At 46.2% G+C, this 19461-nt stretch overlaps 1 protein-coding gene across 4 annotated transcripts in view; it reads right to left on the reverse strand.

Moving 5' to 3' along the window:
• Positions 1-1898: 1898 nt before the first annotated feature.
• Positions 1899-19461, reverse strand: part of AEN (apoptosis enhancing nuclease) — a 101853-nt gene continuing 84290 nt past the window's right edge. For all 4 annotated transcript variants that reach the window (XM_078683184.1, XM_078683185.1, XM_078683186.1 and 1 more), the window contains exon 4: positions 1899-4394. In XM_078683184.1, coding sequence (XP_078539310.1) covers positions 4191-4394 — 204 coding nt within the window. In that variant the 3' untranslated portion in view covers positions 1899-4190. The remainder of the gene's footprint in view (positions 4395-19461) is intronic.

The following is a 19461-nucleotide window of genomic DNA, read 5'->3' on the forward strand; positions in this document are numbered from 1 at the left end:
GAATCAATCACACCTCCATTTTCTCAACTATACAGTTATACACACCTTACTTATTCAAACATATACTAAAACATATTTACTCTCTTATACAATCCTGGATACAAGTTCACAATGATGCATACAGCCACTCACACATTCACTGGCTCCTATGCACAGTTATTTATATATGTCAACTCTCACATGTACTGTATTTTACATATGTACTTACTTTGACATGTAGCACTGAGATATCCATTCACTCACCAATACACTCATGCACACAGTCAACCGCCCATACAGCTGTTTCCACATGCACTTTTGAACCCATACATCTAGTGAATCAACTGCTCACACATATATGCACAGAGTCATACACCTCCCAGCCACCCACACACACACTCAGTCTCCCATACAAATGCTTGGGCAACCAATCAATAACCCATATAGTTACTCATATAGCTACTGATCAACACATGCAGCAGTTTACAGAACAACAGACATAATGATGCACAAATTAAGACAGTTTAGTCACTAACCCATGCATTCAGTGAGACACATTTAATCACTCACTCATACAGTCAGTCACGCACCTACTAAATCCTTCATCCAGACACTTCTACATCTACTCATTCTTCAATATGTAAAACATATTTAAACTTTACAGAAACACACAGTCACTGGATGATGTCATCAGTGATGTCATTTGAGATGTCATCAGTGATGTCATCAGTGATGTCACTGACCATGTCATGAATGATGTAATATGTGACATGATCAGCAGTGGATTGCGGGTGCGCGATATATAGTTAGTACAACTAACTATATATGGAATTTCAATGGTTTTGTGTGAGTAAAATAAGGTTTTTTAAATGCTAATTCCTAACTATATATGGTCTATAACCTATGGTTTTTTCAGTGAATATATATATATATATATAAATCCTTTGAGTTTACAGGCTGGTACACACAATAGATGCTTTGCTCAAAATTACTTTAGATTTAGAGTTAAGTACAGTTACAGTATGCATTTTGAATTTTAACAGTTCTCTTAAATACAGGCAATAGTGAAACAAATGTTCACGATTAGCAGCACTTTTTTCACCTGCACCAACTTAGAGATAAAGCATGTAACAATGAAAGAGAAGACATCATTAATTGCTGTTTTCTGAAACTTATTCGATTTATTACAATGGCACAATAGTGCAGCATCATACTGAAATACATTTGATAGGGTAGGCTAGTCATAAAATGGCATGCAGGGTGTTGAATTTATGCTATGTAAGCACGTGCTGTGAAACTGGAGGCCACACAGATAAAACTCCATTTAAAAAAGTAACCAGAACTATTATACGTCAGCCATATTAAACAGGGTATTTACAAAGAATCACACACGTTGAGAGATGAAAATAAAGAACACAGCCCGCCCGGATTTAAGTACTAGGTAAATTTATCTTCTTCTGTGACACACACATTTTTAATATAGGTACTGTTGTACGTCAGTAGTCCGGTAGACGTTTTGGTACTCTTATGTAGAGCATAGTGAAAAACATTTTTGCACTTTTTCTGTGCCTTTTTGAACAAAATAAAAAAAAAGCTAATTAACTTACATCCTGACATGAAAAGTAGGGTATTTTACAGATCTAGGGTTTTCATTTAGGAAAAATCGCTTGTTTTTATACAAGCCTTTAAAACTGATAGATATTGAATTTTATGATCAGTTTGTAGACAACAAAAGGCGTTGTTGGTGAAAACCATTCAGCTCTGAAGTGCCAAATGCAGAAACCCCAGCCCATAATAAATATCTTAATTATTCAAGACATCATGCACACCAGTAAAAACAACATTTTATACTACCATCGAGATTGTACTGTATTAATGTATTGCATGCATATTATACTAATAACACAGCCAGCCATATATATATTTCAGAATGAAATAACGCCCTATTTATTTTTGCATGGTTTCAAAGTGGAAACATTACCATTTTAGACTGCCAGACTGGCATTTAAAAGTTTGATTTTATAGTGTAATGCTAGAACCATTTTACAGAGACGATTTTGTGGACGTCATCAAAGCAATGGAGACAATTATCCATGCATAGAGTTTGAACCACATCCATGTCGCACAATACTAGTGGGGGGGTACAGGCCTAGGATATAAATTCAAATTGTTACCATAATAAATGAAAGAGTTGAGGTAATCATTCAAATAAATATATTACATTTAAGAGCTATTATATAAAGCCATTCAAAACAGTAAGCAAAAAAAATCCCTCCCCCTCAAAAAAAATCAAGCTAACCTGCAGATGCACCCCACGTGACACCTTTGAAATGCTACACATAATTTTGTATGAATTAAACAGTCCAAAGATACTTTATTAATAATACTCCTACAAGTAAATAGTAAGAGCGAGAGTGGTTGTGAAAGCATTGGTTTAGGATTCATAAATTTCACCTCTTACACAATGAAATAGCTTGTGCAGTTTAAAAGTGTACCTTTAATGTACAAAGAATGGTTGGTGTTATTTGTATATATTTCACAGCCGCACATTCATAAAATTGTTCACAGCAAGGAAACAATGGCTTTACATAGGGAGCAGATGTACACTGCACAATAATATATTAGGTGTTTAGTAAATACTTTGTACTATCTATTGTTATCAAGCGCGGTAAAAATATTTGAGAGTTTGCAATGTTGACCGTGGCAATTATTTACTATTTAAAATGAAAACAAATCCAAGCTGTACGTAAATGACAACAGCATCGTGCTTTTAACCAGAGAACCATTCTCTGTTGAAACATGAACTATTTGTTTCTTTTTTTGATATGTATAGCCAATACCTTCGGGTCTTCACTTTTTTGTTAAGTCAGACCTATCCTCAGAAAACACTAATTTTGAAGAACTTCGAATACAGGGAATATATGAGAAATATTACTTAACATAACTTTCATTCAAATATTATACCCGGCTATGTGGAGCGCACTCTACACATTTTTCTGAATGACATTAGTTGGTGCACTTCTTATAAATGTCATGAGTGGGTTTGATCCTGTACATATGCAGTTGCCAATTTCACCGTCCAAGGTGGCTATTAACGACGATTTATTCTAGAGTACTATAATTTTCCAGACAAATCTATTCACCCACATATGAAAAAGTGCAAAGAAAAGGGGCAAACTCTTTTTCGATAAATATGAAGACTAATGCATGTGGACTCCTGCAGGCCTACAAAGAAAAGGTGGTATTTCATAGCGAGCGGTCTTTCATAGCGAGCGGTCGAAAAGCAAAATTATCCGTTTGTGAAATTTCCCACCAGTGTTTGACATTGTTTTTCAAAGACCAATTTACATAGCTCCTCTGCGCTTTAAATTTAAACTAAACATATAAGAGAAAAAACGACTACAGAAGTCAGAACAGAAAAAAAAAATATTTTGTCGGCGCTACGGATTTTAGAGTTCTTTCACCATTTGTTTATCAAGGAACACTTGCTATTTATTTATTATATTTTTTCATTGGGTGCGCATTTGACAGCTTGTTTAAGAGACTTTTGTGATTCGAGCACTCGTCTCTCGCTCTCCCTTTATTTCTACTATTATTCGGAAAGAAAAAGCCAATTTACATTTGGTGATGAAATACAGTACTTTATGTGTAAACATAGAAAAAAACATAAGATTTTGGGTATTTATATAAAATAAATAGTATTAATATTATTAAATTATACTTTAGGGAAGTAATGGGCAAATAGGAAATCACAAGCAGTATGTATTTGCTTATTCACAAATAAAACCGAGCCAGCCAGTTTGAAAGCAATGCACTCACAAATTACAGAAAATGTATGCATGCAACAGAGGAATTAAGTAAAATAAAAATATGTAATACTAATGCCCAGAACATACAAACCACCTTGCCCTTTATGTACAATGTGTTTAATTAAAGTGACTGACATAAGGTTGTTTAAAAAGGTTCAAAATTAGAGAACTTTTACCCTATCGTTCAGCAGACATAAGGCAAGCGCTGTAAGCAGTAACCCATTTAACAAAGTGGAATTCTTTGGTAAGAGAGTAGCAGCATTTATTTGGGTTATAGTGGTTACAGCAGAAGAGCCACGCAGGTTTTGAAAGTACTCCATAATACGACAACTGGTTTGTGTCCACATTTAAAATAATCTGGATCATCGCAACTAAAGTCTTCCACCTTTGCAAGCATACTCTTTAGGTGTAGTTTTCATTGAACTCTTCTGGCCAGTACTTGTCGTCCATGAACTGTTCATTATCCGAGGCATCTCCTGTTGTCTGGAAAGGGGGACTGGGCCACAGACTAGCACTGAGCTCTTGCTCCAACTGATCTTGCACAAGCCGGTATAGCTCCATCGTAGTTAAAGCATCTTCTACTGAAGAATGCCCCTCTCCACCAAGCTGAAAGCAAAAACATGGCTTCGTTTACGTACACTCAATGCATGTACCATAGTTTTAATCACGTTCCACACATACAAGATTTTAGTTTCCTAGTATCTTACCCGGTCCTTCGAAGAACAGAATGCACACAGAAAAAAAGACCGAACGAGAGAAAGAGGGAGATGAGGAGAAAAAGACAGAGAAGAGAGAGTAACAGTCACCCACAACATATCAAAGTCAGAAAACAGATTTTTGACACAGTTATATACTGTTCCCTGTACTTGATGCTAGGATGAGCTATGCATAGACGCACATTTTGTACCATGCTAAAAATTGCCTGCTGATTAAACGACAGGAATGAAAAATTGACATCCTCCGAAGGTTGAAGGAAACAGAGCAAAAGGGAGGTTAATTTGCTGAGATCCAGCATGAGAGAGTGCATGGGAAGATAGAGGGCAAAAAGAGCATAAAATCCTCTCTGGAAAAGGAGCACAGATATTATGGGGCCGAATATGCTGCTACTAATAAGGTTTGGTGCAGAGAGTCTATGCCTTAATTTCCCTGCCCGCTCTATTACTGTAAGACTACAAAAGGAATCTCTAGAAGTTTTTAAAACTAGAGGGTGTATGTACGAAAGAGTAGTTTGATTTTCAAAATGTGGTTTGGTATGATGTAGGTACAAATATGGAGGGTGAAATATATACCCTCGGTAAGGGAGTATAAAGGCAAGTTTATAGAAGCTGCCGGCTTAAAAATGCTAAAATGAAATAAGCGCTGCAATGGAAGGAAATAGGGTGGGCAGTGCTATACCAATTTAACAGTTCAGGCTGGGAGTGTTAAACACCTCGTTACAATATGCCAACTCCTGAGAACATTTGAATTACCAGGTTTTTTGTTGACAAACATTTTTTTTGTGGTTTTAATAGCCACGAGGTGGCCAACAGGAAACAATGTATGGATTTAGCATGCGATCTCACAGGTACACATTGCAACTATGAAAGCCAGAGCATATACACATAAATGACGATTGGTCTCCCAGGTGTGGTAAATTGAATAAAATATGTCCAAGGCTCAGCCACTTCCGCCTCGCCTTCAAACACCGCCCTCTCCTGCTGGGCACACCAATTTACTCTACGGTGCCACTGTGTAATGGTGGGGGTGGGGACGCCACTAACTCTTGTAAAAGCGCTCGTACCTGTAGGCGCTTGCCTGGGACATCACCACTGCTGCTGTAGCTCGCCACACCCGCTCCGCGGGTGCCGCTTCGTCGCCTCTGCTAGGGGCTGGACTTGGACGCTGCAACCGGCGCTGAGAAGCACTTGGGCTTGGGCGTGAGGCTTCAGCGGGGCTGCGAGCGTTAGCAGGGACTCCATTGCCCAGGAGTCCCTGCGTGACCTTGGGAGACCTTCCGGTCCGCTCTCCCTGTTGGCCCGCCCACTGCCCTCTACGTTCACTACATCTGGGATCGGTACTCCCGCAGCGCGGGACGCAGCTCGGGGCGAAGACCGGGCAAAGAGCGGGCCGTTTGAGGCCGTTCGAGGACTTACGAGACTGGACTGGGCCTTTCCCTTTTAAATTTACACTCATAAATTATTTCCTGTTCTTTTTTTAACTATTACCCTAACATTATGGTAGTCACCAGAGGGAACAAATCTAAGGCCCCGGGCAGCGTGGGTAAATTGCTTGGTCCTATGGATGAGTTTATAACCAAGGCGAACACGTTCATAGACCAAAGCATATCATTGATAGAAGAGAGAGTATCATTAGATCTCGCATTTGCCAAAAGATCCTCCCTGGGTAACTTGGCCGATGCAAGAACCCCAGTTACGGTTGGGAAAAACAAGGAAGGAGAGAGGGAGCGTTGTGGGAGGCAAAGTCTGCCAAATAATGTGGACTTATCCGTGTCCCAACTCGCTGATTCGCAGCTAAGCACTGATTTGGAGAGATCCCCTGACCTACCCCCACAAACCCCCACTCAAATGACCACCTTAGAGAAATCTGACGAAAGAGGAAGGAGGGAGGGCGCGGTAACCAAGAGAAAAGATGATCGACTAAACTCTAGCCCGAATATGTTACATCATACACCAAGCGCCCCCCTGAACCCACCTCCCAGAGCAGAACATCTAGTAGTCACTGCTTTAATACACCACAACGAGCACGAAACCCCTACTCTTATTGACCTAGATTCCCCAACTCCATCACTTACTAATAGGGGTCCAGGTAATGGCGAAAACACCCAGCTCTTTAAGAAGATTGTAGACCTATTTACATCTTCTCTTCAACCAATAGAAAAAAGATTAACCCAGCTGGAGATCCAGATAGGTAAACTAGTGAAACTTCAACAACATAACCAACCAGCAGGGGCACAAAACATTCGGGGAAACAATCACTTAAATCACCCCCCCCATACAGCCACTAAACCTTCCCCAGAAACCCGCATCAGAACAGAACAAGGTACCCCAAATAGCAACAACCTCCCGCCCGATCCCTAAGAGCATCTCGAACATAGTGACAAATGCTTCTTCCTCCCTGATACAAGATAATCTTCAGTCATTAATTTCACCTGCTCCAAACCCTGTGGTTACAAACAAGGCTACTCCCAAGGTAACATCAAAATCATCGGCTTCTCTAGTACCCGTTCCTGACCCTCCGGCCCCCAAAGCCCATAGAAACACCTCCAGAGGCGCTGGGGAGGGTAGACCCCCAGTGGATCTACCACCCGAGGCTTCGCCGTATGTAGCGGTCATGACCGGAGTTCCAGCAACCGCGGACCACAACACGGAACCAGCCTGGTCTCTCAAAAATAAGGTGCAACATTGGCTACAGAACAATCGTCCCCTCCCCCCAACCTGGAATGGAAGGATCTTGTCAGTTCGGAGGATTCCATGGGTGGGTAAAGCGAGAAAATCGATCCCTGGGGATTGTATCTTGGTTACCTTCGAGGACACTCGTATCGCAGATTATATCTGCTCCTGGGAAGATACGGGTGCAAATGGAGGTATTAGTCTTAAACCACTGTCTTTTTTCTACCCCTCAAGACCACCGAAGGGTTTCTTTCAGGACTATGATCCTGTATGGTCTGCTTCTGTTCCCCGATACACTGATTTCCATAACATAGGACATCAAGGGCCCTCTAGACAATACGATCAAGATTACTCATGGCAATTAGTGGGATCTCGCCAGCAGGGTGGTGGTTGGGGAGATTGGAGACCCCCCATTCAAAGGATGACATATAGAGAACGGCCCCGTTGGGACCCATGGTTTAACATCCCGACAACTAACAGATTTAGCGGGCTCGAGATGGTCGATTGACCACCAGCTGACACGGAATCCGCTAACCTAAGATCCCCCCATCAGAGCTCCATATCTAACTCTTCTCCCCCACTCACAGATCAAATAGACCTAAAAGCTGATATATCGTCTATATCCATTCTTTTTTGGAACATAGGAGGCCTGCGCAATAAGATCGAGGACGGGTCGGCCCAAAAGTTTTTGGATCTATATAATATAATTTGCTTGCAGGAGACATGGTCCACCTCTGAGCTTCACCTCCAAGGCTTCAAAACATTTTTTGTCCCTGCGGTTCGTAGCATAATAGGCAGACCTAAAGGGGGCCTAACAACGTATATTGCAAATACTCTGTACCAATTAAAAGTGACCACCATCCATAATGATTCAAATTGCCAAATTCTTTCACTCTCTCTAGCGAAAAAGGAGACTATCCTTATCAATCTCTATAACAATCTAGATGAAGACCAATTTATGACTCTTCTCAGCGATGTCCATGAGAGATTAGCTCAACTCTATCTGAGGAAAGGTACCCATGGGGCAATCCATGTATTATGGGGAGGGGATTTTAACCTTCACCCGTGCCCACGGGCGAATTCACATTGCTGTGGAATTGTGGACGAATTTGACCTCCCGTTAGTACATCTTACACACAGCAAGGCGGGGAACGCCCTAAACAGCGTTCTCAGTGAACTAGACCTGCAAATTGCAAATCGCCCAACCTCGGGTTTAGATTGTTTAGTTCCGACCTATGTGGGCAGAGGCCACAAAACCACCGTGGATTACATCTTCCTGTCACCTGGATTGGTAAAGATGGCTAATGACTTTCAAGTTATTGATAACTCTCTGAGTGATCACTCAGCACTGAGTCTGTATCTTCACCTACCTAATTATAAACATAAAAATATAGAAATAGTAAACACCCTCGCTCAGAATAAACTAGAAGTAGGCAAATCGAATGGTTTCACAATAAAATGGGAAAAAATTAACCCGAGTGAAATCACTAAAAAGTTGGTCAAGCTGGCGTATCCTAACATCATCAAATGCCTGGACCTTTCGGTGGATTACGAGGAGGTCCTTGATAATTTTAACCAAATCCTAGCTATAATCAAGGGATTACTCTCGTCTAAAATAACGCCCAAGCAATCCGGTAATAAAGGGTGGTTCAACCACAACTGTACAGTAGCCCTCACTAAATTAAAACTTGCACTACATAATAAACCCAGAGATAAGGTACAAATCCAAACTCTTAGGCGTAATTATATCTGGGAACGAAAGCAAAGAACAAAAGATCTGAAGCAGAAACTGTGGGAAGACCTGCACAAGAGTGCCGTATTAAAAAATAGCGAGGCTTTCTGGCGCACAGTCAGAGCACCATTTCTCACCGATAATAACACTCCTAAGATCGAAGTAGCCATCGATGAAGAAACTTGGGTGGCTCATTTTTCCAAGATCTTTAAAAACGGCTCACCTATTGACCGCTCTGAGAGCATCCCTCCAAAGGTACATTATCCAATCCCGCTCCTTTTTGATATACCAGACTTGCTTCTAGCCTTGGAAGCAAGCCAAACGGGGAAAGCCCCGGGCCCCGATGGGGTCCAAGTAGACCTCTTTAAACATTCTTTGGACCTCTGGGCTCCCATCCTTACAAGAGTATGCATAGCAGCGGCCAACAAGGGGGTATTGAATTCTTGGACTAGGTCCATCATGGTCCCAATATTCAAAAAAGGGGACTGCCAAGATGTGAAATGCTATCGCCCCATCTCATTGCTGGACTCGCTCGGCAAGGTTGTGGGAAGAGTAATCCTGGAGCGTCTTCAGCAATGGGCCGGGGAAAGAGGCATTATTTCTGACCTCCAATTCGGCTTTCGGGAGTGGCTCGGAACTGTAGAGCAGGCCCTTAATCTCAGCCTGATAGTGGGTAAATACACGCAGGCTAAGGAGAATATGATTTACATGGTCTACGTAGACCTATCCGCAGCTTTTGACTGCGTGTCGCATTCAAAGCTGTGGATGGTCCTAGGCCAAATGGGAGTGGAACCTTCTCTAGTGGACTTCGTAAGGGAACTCTACTCAGGAGCCTCGGCTAGAGTTCGCTTTGGGAAGAGCGGCGAGTTGACGGCTCCGTTCGGAGTGGAGCGTGGAGTCAGACAAGGCTGTGTCCTGGCCCCCTTTCTCTTCTCACTCTACACAAATGGCCTGGAGGGGGAGATGTTGAGAGGGGCCCAGGACCTTCCTCGCATACAACAGCGCCTGATTCCCGCTCTGCTCTATGCGGACGATGCCGTCATCCTCGCACGCACTCCACGCGAACTCCAGTGCTCGCTGAAGAGATACATGACTTTCATGGGAGGTCTAGACCTTCAAGTTAACGTCAAGAAAGCGTTTGTCATGATAGCGGGCACTAAGAAAAAAGGAGTAAAAGATCTTCCTCGACAAACAAAAGCTCGAGGTTACTCCCCAGTATCCGTACCTGGGCATCATGATAGACGGTCGATTGACTTGGAAGCCCGCAGTAGAGTCAAGATGCCACCAATTTAAAAGATCAATAGCGGCCCTGATGAGCTTCTCTCGGAGATTGGGGAGAAGGGCTCCAGTGGAGCTTTTGAAGATCTATAACGCCAAATGCCAGGCCATCGCTCTTTATGGAGCGGGTGTTTGGGGACATACGGACACCAGCTCCATCCAAGTAGCGGAAAACGCCTTTTTGAGATTTCTCCTAGTTACCCCCAGAGGCACCTCGATCTATGCCTCACATCTAGAACTAGGAATTCCCTACCTGGAGGATTTGATCAAGATCCAACCGCTGATGTTGTGGCGGCGTATCTGGACATCCGTGAATAACGTCCTGTCCCAGTCTATCATCATAGATACAATGGCTCTTGACAAGTCTTCCAGGATAAAATGGCTTTCCTATACCAGAAATTTTTTCAAAGATCTTGGTTTAGAGAAATATTATACCCATCCAGAGTCCATAGCCAACCTTTCAAAGAAAGCACTAAAACAACAAGCTCTTCGACATCTAGAGACGTTGAGATTGGCTTCGGAATCATTGAAAGGAGCTACCATTCACGCGAACATGGTCCAAACATCATACAGCATCCAGTTGTATCTAACTCTGCCGTTGACGACATACGACAGAATGCTGTTGACCAGATTTAGATTAGGTACTTTCTTTAGACTGGTCGCTTTTCCTACGAACAATGGATGGGTTACAAGTTTCCCTTTTTGCCCCTGTGATGAGAAATCAATTCAATCCGATTTACACGTTATCTTGCTTTGCAAATTCCATCATGCACACAGGAAAATCTGGATTCAGCCTAGGTTGAGGAGCTGGCACCTTAGACAATGCAGGCCGGCATTACTTAGACTTCAAATGCTCGAATCCGAGACTGTCTGCTACTTTGTACTTAATTTCCTAAAATGTATTATGAAGCATAGGAAAAACCTATAGCAATCATTGTTTACAAAGTATTGTTTAATCACGCCTCGAGGAAATGAAACAGACTGAAAAACCTACCTTTTTAAGTATTCGTATGAATTTCTAGTTATGTCCACAAAATGTAGACTATTTTTATCCTGTTTCTTTTATGGTTTTCACTTGTGAAAAAAAACCGAATAAAGAAGGAAGTATATATATATATATATATATATATATATATATTTATTCATCCACCTTGCCGCAATATCACGCTTTGCAACAAGAAGGGCCGCACTCAGGAAGGCCTTTTCTAACCTAGTGCCCCCCGTGCACTCTGATATGCCGAGATGAATCAGGGGAGAGGGGAATTGCCCACCCTAACCCCTCAGCCAGGTCTCTTGTCACTGCAGTCCAGTATGCTTGCATTTTCATACAGGACCACACCATGTGAAAGAAGTCTGCAAGTGTAACTGTGCACTGTGGGCAGGTGCAATTGAGACGTAGGTCTGCTGTGTGTAGGTATGGGGCAAGTGGGGGGGAGGGGAGGTATGCTGCATAGAGGTAAACTATTTCTATTTATCGCAACACAGAAGAGATGGTAAGTTTGCAGGGGGCCATCAGGGCATCACACCAGTCTTCTTTTAAGTGGTCCACCCAGCCCTCCCATTGGGTCCTGAGGTGGCTAAGCGAGCCGGGGTGTTCATTATGAGGGTTCGGTAGATTTGGGAAACTCTCCCGCGTCCCTGGTTACCCATTAGGATTTTGTCCTACAGTGGACTAAACTCCGGGAGGGGCTCCGTACAGAGTATTTGGCCATGCAGGGCATGCCAGACCTGGAGATACCTGTAGAATTGGGCGTGGGACAGGGCGAACGACTCCTGTAGGTTTGCGAAGGAGAGTATGCGAGTACCTGACCACGTGTCTCCTAGTTGAGAGATCCTGATGGTATCCCATGGTTTAACGCCGGTGAGCGCTGTCACCTCCTTCAGCCAAATTCGCAAAGAACAATTGATGGACAGAATGCAGAACAAGGTTATACATTTATTCCAGTACAGAGATCTGGGCCTAAATCCATTGTTTTTTTGCTCACCATGCCATTCCAGTTTGGACCCAGCCATATGCAAATCAGTCTTGACCCTGAGCCCAATGGTAACAGTCCAACCCGAACTGCCAGGCCAGGTCCTCCCTGGACTGGAAACAAGCAAGCTAGGATCGGTTTCGGGCTTTCAGCCCTCATCAGCAAGGATAGCTTGACTCCAGTGGCATGGAGAGCACGGGACCCACGTCTGGGTATACCCGTTCCACCTCCTTCAGCCAGGCGCTGTGCCATACAGGGGTTTTTTGTGCAAGTTTACCATCTCATTGTATGTGGTGCAAAGCTGCCCGCCAAGCTAAGAAAACCGCCCATGTGGTATATGAGAGGGACATGGGGGAGCCAAATAGCAATGCCTGTAGGGTAGGGAAACCTAATAGGGAAAGTTCTAGTTTATAGGCAAGACCATCGACCTCCTTGTCAGGAAACTGCTCTTCCCTTGCGCAGTTTCGTCTTAAAGGCACTGCCCCCAGTGCCTTCTGGTCTCCAGGTAGGTGTTTGAGGCCCTCCTCCACCCGCAGGCTCCTGCCTGCACCTCATCCCTGGTGGTCCAGTGGGAGAGCCTTGCTCTTCTGCTGGCCCGCTCTGCCAGCCTTTCTGCTTTTGTCTATTTGTATTTGTGCCTTTTTCGTCTATCTGTGCCGTTTTTCTGTTTGCTGTTCCCACGGTTTAGTTTTTGTTTTCCCGTTGCCTTCTTGCTCCCTTTCCCTCCGCTGCTGCCCCCGCGGCCCCACCTCCCTGTGTTTTACCTCTCCCGCCTCTCAGCTGCTCTCCCCTCCCAAACCCCTACTTAAAGGCGGCTACGTTAAAGGCAAGCCCGTCTGCGCCTGTCCACGAACCGACTGTGACCAGCACCAGGGACCCTGGGTCTCTGACCCACCGCCGCTATGACTCAGCAACCCTCCACGCACTCCACCCTTGATGCAACAAGTGCCAGCTCTCGACGCAGAGAACCACCTAAGGCCCATTCTCCTGCAGACACTGCTGCCGCACAGTCACCCAGCTCCAGACCCAGACAGCTGGTGTCCAACACACCAGACGCCAGCACACCCAAACCCCTGAGTTGCATCCACAGCTTCTTGCACAGACACGCAATAGAAATCTGTGACTTCCGCCTCACCCTCTCGACTCACGTAGTCTTCCTCACAGAGACCTGGACCAACGCCAGCTCTGCACCTGACATCGCAACCCCCATCCCCAACGGGTACAAGATTCAGAGGAAAGACCGCCCCAACCACCCTGGAAGAGGCCTCGCCATCATCCACAAAAACTCCCTCCAACTGACAACCTCCATCCTTAACGACTCCGCACCCCCTATTGGAACACATCCACTTTCAGATCCAGGTCAACCCCCGACCAGCTCTATGCAGTACTCTCGTCTATAGACCTCACAGACCCTGCGACCCGATCACTAACACCATTGCAGACAACATCAAACCCCACGCCCTCGCCTCCACGGACTACGTACTGCTGGGAGACCTGAATTCCCACCTAGACAACCTCAGCGACCCACACTCCAGCACCCACCTAGACCATCTCCCCAACATCGGCCTGTAGCAACTCCTCACTAACCCCACCCTACCAACCCACAAGGCGGGACACACCCTCGACCCTATCTTCGCTGAAGGAATCAACTTATGCTTCAGTCACACTATGCAACCCATCTGGATGGACCACCACTGCATCCACTTCTTCTCAAAACCACCTGCACATAAGCCAATGCCTTGCCCCTCTAGCAAGATCACCGAAGTGCACCTAACTACCACCCTCAGCCTCACTTCTCCCCTCTAACACCAACAACGACAACTCTGCTGCCAACAAATTCCACAAATGGATCGCAACTGTGCAAACACCCCTCCAGAACTCCGACAGACAGCACACCACGAAAGACACCTGGTTCACCATGTACATCTGAGAATTCAAAAGCTCGATCAGACGACTCGAAAGAGCATGGAGTAACAGTAAAACCCTTGAAGCATGCACCACCTACAGGACCGCCACTACAGCACACCACCAACGTATCAGATCTACGAAGAGAAACTTCAACCAGGACAGAATCTGCTCTAACTCCCGCCACACCAAGGAACTCTTCAACATCATACAAGAATTCACCAGACCCCCCCAGCAAAACCTCCGACGTCTCTCCTTCCTAGGTTCTCTGCATCAAACTCGGCTCCTTCTCCCAACACAAGACCAGGGCACTCCAATAACAACTTCGACGTTAATGACCAAGGCACCAACCCAACACCTTCAAATGCAATGCCACCCAGCCGACAATCCTCACCTGGACCCATCAACACAGAAAACACCGCAAAGACCATGATGAGCATACACTCTGGAGCACCCACGGACCCCTGCACACCTTCCACAGTCCTGTTCCGCCACAGCACCAGAACTACGACAGATAATAGACTGCACCCTCGAAACAGGCACGTGCCCCGATGACTGGAAATGCGCAGAAGTCAAACCCCTCCTCAAGAAGCCCTCCCCAGACCAGACGGGCTTCAAGAACTACAGACCCATCTCTCTCCTATCCTTCGCCGCCAAAGTCATCAAGAAGATAGTCAACATCCAACTAACAAACTTCATAGAATCCAGCGAAATCATCAACACTTCTCAATCCAGCTTCCGCAGCAACCACAGCACAGAGTCTGCCCTCCTAGCGGCCATGGACGACATCCACACACTCCTCGGCAAGGCCACACTGCAGCCCTCATTCTACGAGACCTCTCAGTAGCCTTCGACACCATCACCCACCGCACACTAGCCGCCAGACTCCACGACGCAGGCATACAGGGAACAGCCCTAGACTGGACCCCCTCCTTCCTCGCTGGCCGAACTCAAAGAATAATTCTCCCACCCTTCCTCTCCGAACCCTCAGAGATCAGATGCGGAGTACCCCCAAGGATCTTCCCTCAGCGCCACGCTCTTCAATATCTACATGCCTCCCCCTCGCAAACAGTCAGAAAACACGGACTCAGCATAGTACTATAAGTCGTCGACACCCAGTTCAGCCTCTACCTCACCAAGGAACCCAACATCACCAGGCACAACTTCCAGGAAGGAATAAAGGACAATGCATCCTGGATGAGCAGCAGCTGCCTGAAGCTCAACTCCGAGAAAACGCAAGTCCTCATCCTCAGGATCCACCCACTCTGCATGGGACGACACCCGGTGGCCTCCGCCTTCAGCAACCCTCCCACACCGATGGACCACAGGCGCAACCTTGGCATCATACTCTACTCCTCCCTCACCATGAACCAACAGATCAACGCCCTATCCTTGACATGCTTCAACATCCTCCGCATACTCCGCAAAACCTACAAATGGATCCCCCTCCACCCCGAATCAAGGAAGATTGTCACCCACACACTCATCACCAGCAAGCTGGACTACGTAAACGCCCTCTATGCCGGGATCAGCAAATTTCTACTCCACTAACTCCGGACCATACAGAATGCCACAGCCAGACTTATCTATCCTCAAAATCCCACGACAAGACCACATCACCCATCACATACGAGACCTCCACTGGCTCCCCGTCGGAAAAAAAGAGTGATCTCCAAGCTGCTCATACACACCTCCACAACACCGGACCTTAATCCCTCAATTAAAGAATCTCCTGCGCACCCCAAGAGAAACCTCCGCTGACCTAGCTTTGGCCAAAATACCCTGCATCCAGAGCCTGAACGGGAGGCAGATCCTTCTTCTACATCGCGGCCAAGTCCTGGAATGAACTCCCCCTCAGCATCATACGAAGCGCCATCCTGCAAGCATTCAGGAGGAGCCTCAAGACCTGGCTCTCCGTTTGACCGGAGCTGCCCGAATCCCACCTATCACCGTGAGATCCTCACAGGCGAGTAGTGCGCTCTACAAATCCCTGATTGATTGATTGGCAGGGTCTGACCACCCCGTTAAACCAGTTGTGGACGAGGACAAGAGAGGAGAGAAGTGAGAAAGTAGAGGCACAGATTAGACATGTCCAGACCACTGTCAAAGGGGCCTCGTTGGTAGTGGGTGAGCACTAGTTGAGCCATGATCCCCACCATAAGGTCTGTGCCTCCCCTTCCAGTTTCCAGGACCTCAGAATCTGGAGAGGTAGATTTAGAAAGATGTGGAGGAAGCAGGGCAGTACCATCATTTTGAACAGCGCTATGTGGCCCATTACATTAAGGGGGAGGCTTTGTCACTTAGTTAGGTCCACCTTTACCTTTTTAAGCAGCGGTTGCAGGTTAAGGGCCCAGGTGAGTTCTGGGTGCAAAGTCACCCGCAAACCCAGGTACTTAAAACTCAATCTGCTAAGAGGAATGGATGACTGCCAGTCAAAGCAGTCCCTCGAGGGAGACGGCGGGACCTGCATGGATTTGGAAGGGTTCATTTTCAAGCCAGAGGCCTGTCCAAAAGCCTGAAGGAGGTGGAGGCATCGGGAGCCACTTCTCATTAGGTTCGTCAAGTACAGGAGGATGTCGTCCGCATACAGGGTGATGAGATCTTCATGGTTGAAGGCCCACAGCCACCCCTTTTATAGCTGGTCGCCACGGATAAGCTGGGCCACGGGTTCCATTACTAAGGAGGAGAGGAGACACGGAGCAACCCTCCCTATTCCTTGCCTTATGGGGAAGGAGTCTGATAGAACCCAGTTTACGCACACCCAGGTCGAGGTGTGAGCATAGTACAATGACCATGATCCTGAAGCGTGGACCGAAACCAGCGGAGGGCAACACCTTATGGAGGTAGTCCCAATCCACTGTAACAAAAGACTTTTGAAAATCAATAAGGAGTAAGGCAGGATCTTGTGGTAAGGAGTGACGCTGGGCTAGGGTCATGTGGAGCTGTCAAATGCAGTGCGCTTCTTTGCGGCATAAATTCTGCACTGGTCCGGATGGACGAGCGTCGGCAATACCCTTTTCAATCTGTTGGCCAGTATTGTGGCTAAAACTTTTATTTAGCAATTGAGTAGCAAAATGAGGCAGTAGCGAGTGCAGGATATGGACGGGGGTTGCATCTTGGGGATCACAACCGTGGCAGAGTCCAGATCCCCTGGGAAGGAGCCAAAGTGTCATTCCTCTTCAAGCAGTGCGAGAAAGTGAGGGAAACGTCTCAGTTTTTCACCTGGCAGATCTGAACTCTCAGCAGCAGAGTTCAGGGGAACTGGGGGTAAAGTCTTTGTTTGCTGGCATCCTGCTCGGAGAGATACAAAGGTCCTTGGAAATTCTTCTTCAATCATGTTCAAAGCAAAGTTCCAGTCTTTGGCCTTTCCTTGGCAGAAAAAGCAACTGCAGGCCAACCTCACACAGAAAAGTGCAGTACTCCTACTCACAGCTCTTCTCATTGGCAAAGGTTCCGCCTGGGTCCAGAAGTGATCTAAAGTTCTGGTGTTTAAGGTATACTACTTATAACCCATTTTGTCTGTTCTTGTGCAAGGGTCTCTGAGCCCAGTCTAAACCAGTTCTGTCCTCATTGGTGCAGTTTGACCACAGGGGGGGGGGGGGGGGGGGGGGGGGGAAACAGCATTGTGCAAGGGCAAAAGGCCCTATCTAGGTGCAAGGAAATCTCCTGCACTACTCTAAATGCAGCCAAGCCCCATTCAGCTCAGCTCAGGAGGCATCCAGGCAGGGCCAGGCACACCTCAACCCCTGCAGTGGCTGTCTACAGTGAATGCACAAACCCAGCCCATGTCACCCCATAACCAGTTAATCCACAAACAGGCACACAGAATGGTTAAACAATAAAATGGCTACTTTCTAAAAGGGGCATTTTCAAACACGATTTTAACCCCATCTTTACTAAAAGATGTTTTATTAATTTCGGAGTTCAGAGAGCCTAAACTATATTTCTCGATCTTGTCCCAATGGGAAGTTATACTTGTAAAATTTTACAAAGTTTTTCCCTTTCTTTCCTATGGGGCAAGTAACCTTTCAATAGTGAAAAACAAAATTGGCAGTATTTCACAATCAGGCCATGTCACATACACCAGTGCATGTCTTACCTTTCACATAACACTACACCCTGCCCCGGGGGCAGGGTGGTATCTTGGGCCTACCATAGGGGTGCCTTACATGTAAGAAAAGGGAAGGTTAGGGCCTGGCAAGTGGGTGCACTAGCCAGGTTGACGTGGCAGTTTTAAAACTGCTCACAGACACTGCAATGGCAGGTCTGAGATACCTTTTCAGGACTACTCATAAGTAGGCACAATCAGAGCTGCAGGCCCACTAGCAGCATTCGATTTACAGGCCCTGACACGCTCAGTGCACTTTACTAGGGACTTCGCAGTAAATAAATATGCCAATTAGGGAGAACCAATTGTAATCACAATTGACATAGGGAGCACTTGCACGTTCAGCAGTGAGAAAGTGCCCAAAGCATCTAAGCCAGCAAAAACGAAATCAAAAATACAGGCGGTAGAGGCAAAAAGTCAGGGGAAACAACACCAAAGATGGCAATTCTAACATGAGGCTAAATGCGTACCTGGTGAGGGTCGTCGTGGGGGGGGGGGACCTGACAAAGTGGGTATCTGGGAGAGAATCAACAAGAAATTGTGAAGGAAACTCCAGCCTCTGCCCCAACTCCCACTCCCACTCCCTCCCCACACTTCTACCTTAGAAGAGTGTCGCCCAAGGAAATTAAAACAATTGAGTCAACCGGGAATACCACATTGAGTCTTCAACAAGATATGGGGGAACCATTGAGTAGCCAATGTTCATTCTGATTAGGGGCGGCTGGGCACAGGACCAAATTTGCCCCCGTAAGCTTAGGAGAGACCAGGTGACATCCTCAGGAGCCACGTTCCATGCCAGAGGGTGGCAAAATATTAGACTGCGAAAAGGTCAGAGGCTGGCTGATGACCCAAAGAGTCTTTAGGGGGATGGAAGGTGCTCGACAGCCCAGGTGTCATCCTCCTTGCTTGCTGCATGGTCTCCAGTTGGGGCCCCTGCGAGCAGAGGTTGTGTTAAGCGGGCACCCAGGGGAGGCAGAGTGTGTCCTACCACGTACCCTTCGGAGCAATTACGTCGTCCCCGGAGTCGGGGCTGGGAGCAGGAAGCAGGGTTAACAGCCGATTCTCGATTGTTGGTGGAGGGCAGAGAACGTCCCTGCAGCAGTCTCACCTATGAGTCGTTGCCAAGTCTCCAAGTGCAAATAAAAGATGGATTTATTCAGAAAAATGGGGGCAAGGGGTGAGTGGGCTTTGGAGCCAGGGAGTGATGCACCCTCTCGACCGCCAACTCAGGCATCCAGGATTTGAGCCATGCTTCTAAGATGTCAGCCATTTCCTGCGGGCCGCTCCC

Source organism: Lissotriton helveticus, chromosome 3_1, assembly GCF_964261635.1.
Source record: "Lissotriton helveticus chromosome 3_1, aLisHel1.1, whole genome shotgun sequence".
Taxonomy (NCBI): domain Eukaryota; kingdom Metazoa; phylum Chordata; class Amphibia; order Caudata; family Salamandridae; genus Lissotriton; species Lissotriton helveticus.